This window comes from Podarcis vaucheri, assembly GCF_965113315.1.
Source record: "Podarcis vaucheri genome assembly, chromosome: 3".
Taxonomy (NCBI): domain Eukaryota; kingdom Metazoa; phylum Chordata; class Lepidosauria; order Squamata; family Lacertidae; genus Podarcis; species Podarcis vaucheri.
Genome location: NC_138761.1, coordinates 1,774,159 through 1,778,297, shown reverse-complemented (window position 1 = coordinate 1,778,297; position 4,139 = coordinate 1,774,159). Strand labels below are relative to the sequence as shown.

At 49.6% G+C, this 4,139-nt stretch overlaps 1 protein-coding gene across 1 annotated transcript in view; it reads left to right on the top strand.

Moving 5' to 3' along the window:
* Positions 1–217: 217 nt before the first annotated feature.
* The window catches only part of HADHA (hydroxyacyl-CoA dehydrogenase trifunctional multienzyme complex subunit alpha), a 34,612-nt gene continuing 30,690 nt past the window's right edge, over positions 218–4,139 (top strand). Inside the window, exon 1 of the mRNA XM_082217511.1 lies at positions 218–351. Coding sequence (XP_082073637.1) covers positions 267–351 — 85 coding nt within the window. The 5' untranslated portion in view covers positions 218–266. The remainder of the gene's footprint in view (positions 352–4,139) is intronic.

Sequence of the window (4,139 nt, the reverse complement as noted above, 5' to 3'; positions counted from 1 at the left end):
CCGCGCGACGCTTCCCCCGGCTCATTCCGAGGAGGAAAAAAACCCGCGAGGAAAGGGCGAAGCGCACCTTCGCGGGCGACAAATGTCCACGTGAGGAGGAGGGCCGGGGGCGGCCGCGAGGGGGCGTTTTCCATCAGGCATCGCCGAGGACACCCCTTGACGTAGTCAAGAAGCGCCGGGGCGTCGCGGGAGGCCCCACCCCGCCCCCTGGACCAGGGCCCTCAGTCCTCTCGCTCGCTCTCGCTCGACCTCCGCGCTCGGCCAAGATGGCGGCTGCTGTCCGGGCCATCGGGAGCCTCACGCGCTTCACGCCCGCCCTCAAGTACTGCCGGGCCCGGGGCTGGCGCTCAGGTGAGGCGGGGGAGGGAGGGGAGAAGGGGGCGCCCGGGCCTCGTTTCCCAGGGGGGAGGGGAAGGGGACCCCCCCCGGGCCCCGCTTCCCCCCGGACCCTCCGGACCCCGTTCTCGGCCCCTGCTGCTGCTGCTGAGAGGCAGGGGGTCCCCTGAAGGTCATCTGCACCTCCTCTTCCCTTCCAGGGCCATAGCTGCCAACTTTCCCCCCTTTCTAAGGGAAATTCCCTTATTCCGAATAGGATTCCTCGCAAGAAAAGGGGAAAGTAAAGGTACTTGCTAATGCGAGTTAGAAAATATATTAATAAAGAATATGTCCTCTCCTGCCACCCTGAACACCCCCACATTGGGGTCTGTCCCCACTCTAGAATCTTATGATGCTATTCCAGGGCATAGCTGCCAACTTTCCCCCTTTTTTTAAGGGCAATTCCCTTATTCTGAATAGGATTCCTCGCAAGAAAAGGGAAAGGTTGACAGCTATGCTTGTAGCGTCTTTATTCTTTTCAGAGGAATTCAAGAGAACATACCAGGAACTATACAGACTGAGTTGTATAATAGTGAGAGGCTCACACGAGCCTGCAACCAGCTATCTGCTGTGCATGTAAAAAGGGGAATGTAGACTCTGCTAAGTAAAGGAACTTGCTAATGCAGGTTAGGAAAGATATTAATAAAGAATATATCCTCTCCTGTCACCCTGAACACCCCCACATTGGGGTCTGTCCCCACTCTAGAATCTTATGATGCTATCCCAGGGCATAGCTGTCAACATTTACCTTTTTTAAAGGGAAATTCCCTTATTCCGAATAGGATTCCTCGCAAGAAAAGGGAAAAGTTGATAGCTAGACCTTCCACCCTCTTCCCTCCACCCCCCCCCCCGGGGCCCTGCCTGGGCTCCTCGCTTCCGCAACCACTGGCCGCCCAAGGGTATCTCCAGCTGCCCCTTCTCTTTTTCCCCTTGCACTTCCCCCAATGGAATCCTTAAAAAAAAATTAAAGATTTTGTTGATTTACAAAAGTATGTGCAATGTCTCCCCCCCAGATCAGTTTCATTTGTTGAGACATTAGGAAGAGAAGGGGGAAAGGGGGGGAGATGGGTGGGGGTGGGGTCAGGTGGCGATGTTTCTATTTTACTTAATATATGTGGGGTTTGTTGTCAGCGTTGCTTGTGCAGGTTCTTTGCTGTTCGCTTGTGTTCCTTTGGTGGTGAGAGAGGTTGGGGTTGGCCCAGGGTGTGGCTGTCCATTTGTGGTTGGCTGTGGTGGTCTTTGTTTTCATGTGTGAGTGGGGTGGGTGGGTGTTTTGGATCAGGTTAGCCATATTGATTTGTATGCTGTTGGTGGATTTTTGTCGTTGTCTTGTTGGGCTGTGTATGTGATAAAGGGGAGACATACCGTGGTGAAGGCGTCGTCTTCTGTTTGTCGCCGTGTCAGTTTCAGTTTATTGGTTAATTTTTCTAGTAGGGCTGTTTCCCATACTACTTGGTACCATTGGTCCATGCTTACTCCCCCTTATGGAATCCTTGAACGGTAGAGTTGGAAGGGACCCCCCCTCAAAGGTCATCTGGTCCAACACCCCCCCCCCCGGGCTGGGTCAGTGCACCTGGCTGCTAACCAGAAATTTGCTGGTTCTGGCCCACCAGGATGTTTGCCTTGCAGGGGGTTGGACTAGATGACCCTCGAGGTGCCCTTCTAACTCTGCAATTCTGTGAATGCAGGAATCTCAGCTCAAGTCCCCGTGGCAGATGGCCACCCAACCTCTGCTTTAAAGGAAAGAGAGTCCTCCGCTTTTCAAGGTAGACCATTCCAATGTCAAAACAGCTCTGACTGTCAGAAGGTTCTTCCTAAGGTTTAGTTGGAATCTCCTTTCTTGCAGCTGGAATTTGAGTCCTACCCTCCAGAGCAGGAGAAAGCAAGCTTGCTCCCATCTTCCATGGAACAGCCCTTGAGCTATTTGGAGATGTCTATCCTATATCTCAGTCTCCTCTTTTGATTATTTTACAAAAGTTATACACCGCTTGATTGTAAAAAGAACAAACAAACAGCTCAGAGTGGTTTACAAAAAGATAAAACAGTAAAATCAAGGAAAATATTACAACCCAGCTTTAAAAAATAGAAAAGCTAAAATACTATAACAGATTAGGATTCCCTCAACTTTCTAAGCATCTGGATAGGCTTGCGAAAACAGTACAGGGAGGGTGTCTGCTTGATCTCAATAGGCAGGGAGTTCCTGTTCCAAAAGCAGAGGTGGTGAGCCTGTCAGCTGTGGGCAAAACTGGGCACCCTAATATGGTGCTGAGCCGAGAGATTGAAACCTCTCAGCTCAGCACTGTGATGTGGTGACTGACTTTGCCAGGCCTTGCATATGTGCATGAGAGTGACCTTTGGCCATTGGAGGATTGGCCAACCCTTAAGTAGTAATAATAATAATTTATTATTTATACCCCGCCCATCTGGTTTGTCCTGTGGGTCAAAATCCTTAGCTTCTCCCATTCTAAAGAATTTGGGGACTCAGAGGGAACTGGGAGACCCTGAATTCATGCTAGCGCTGCTGGATTATGGGACATGTAGAAGTGCCTCACTGTTGTATCAGACTTGAGCACATTCTGGTCCAGCATCCTGTTTCTAATAACAGTCAGCCAGATGCTTTTGGGGAGCCCATAAGCAGCGTTTGAAGGCTGCAGACGTTCCTGGCTGAATATCCCCATAATCCGAAAGGTTTACCTGATGTTTCTGCTTAGCTGTCACAGCTAATAGCTGTCGGTAGGTCTTTTACCAATGGATTTATGTAATCCCCTTTTAAAGCCATTCAAGATACTCTACTATTCTGGGACCGGCAGAAAGAGGAGTTGTGTACAGTGGTGCCCCGCAAGACGAATGCCTCACAAGACGGAAAACCCGCTAGACGAAAGGGTTTTCCGTTTTTGAGCTGCTTCGCAAGACGATTTTCCCTATGGGCTTGCTTTGCAAGACGAAAATGTCTTGCAAGTGTTCCGATTTTTTTTCGCTTTCCCCCCCTTTTTCTAAGCCGCTAAGATGCTAATCCGCTAATCCTTTAATAGCCGCTAAGCTTTTAATAGCTGCTAATAGCGCTAATCTGCTAAGCCGCTAATAGGGTTGCTTCGCAAGACGAAAAAACCGCTAGACGAAGAGACTCGCGGAACGGATTAATTTCGTCTTGCGAGGCACCACTGTAGTTTGGTCAGGCAAAGCAGGTATATAATCCAGTTTTCCATACCCAGCTGTGATCAGCCAGATTCTACTGGAGAAAAGCATGAAGACAACAACTCCCTTCTCTGCCAGTCGAGTAGCTGATACTTGGAACTGCACTATCTCTCGACAAAAAAGATTAAATTCAGTTACAGCAGAGTGTTTCCCTGACAGACATTCCTCACAGCTCTCTGCTCAAAAAGTTCACAAGGAAAGACGTTGAGGACTAGTGTAGCCTTGTGTGTTCTTTTGTGTATCAAGTTGTGAGGATTTTTTTGGGGGGGGGCTGACACACGGGGTGAACTGTTTCCTTCGCACCCTGCTTGTGAACGCCCCCATGGCACTTAAGGGGAGTGCATAGTGTGCCTGGACCAGAGGGAGCTTTTGGCTTGATTCCCAAAAGTGCATGTCTTAGGATTGCTTCTTTTGGGAAAATGAAATAGACTGTATTTGCCTTGCATCAGAAAAACAGCATAGTGGGTACCTGTCTAGGCTTTCTGGGGAGAGACACCTCCATGTGTCCTTCAAAAATGGTCTTAATTGTATGGGCAGAGTCAGGTTGCTTCCTTTCTAAATTTCATCCT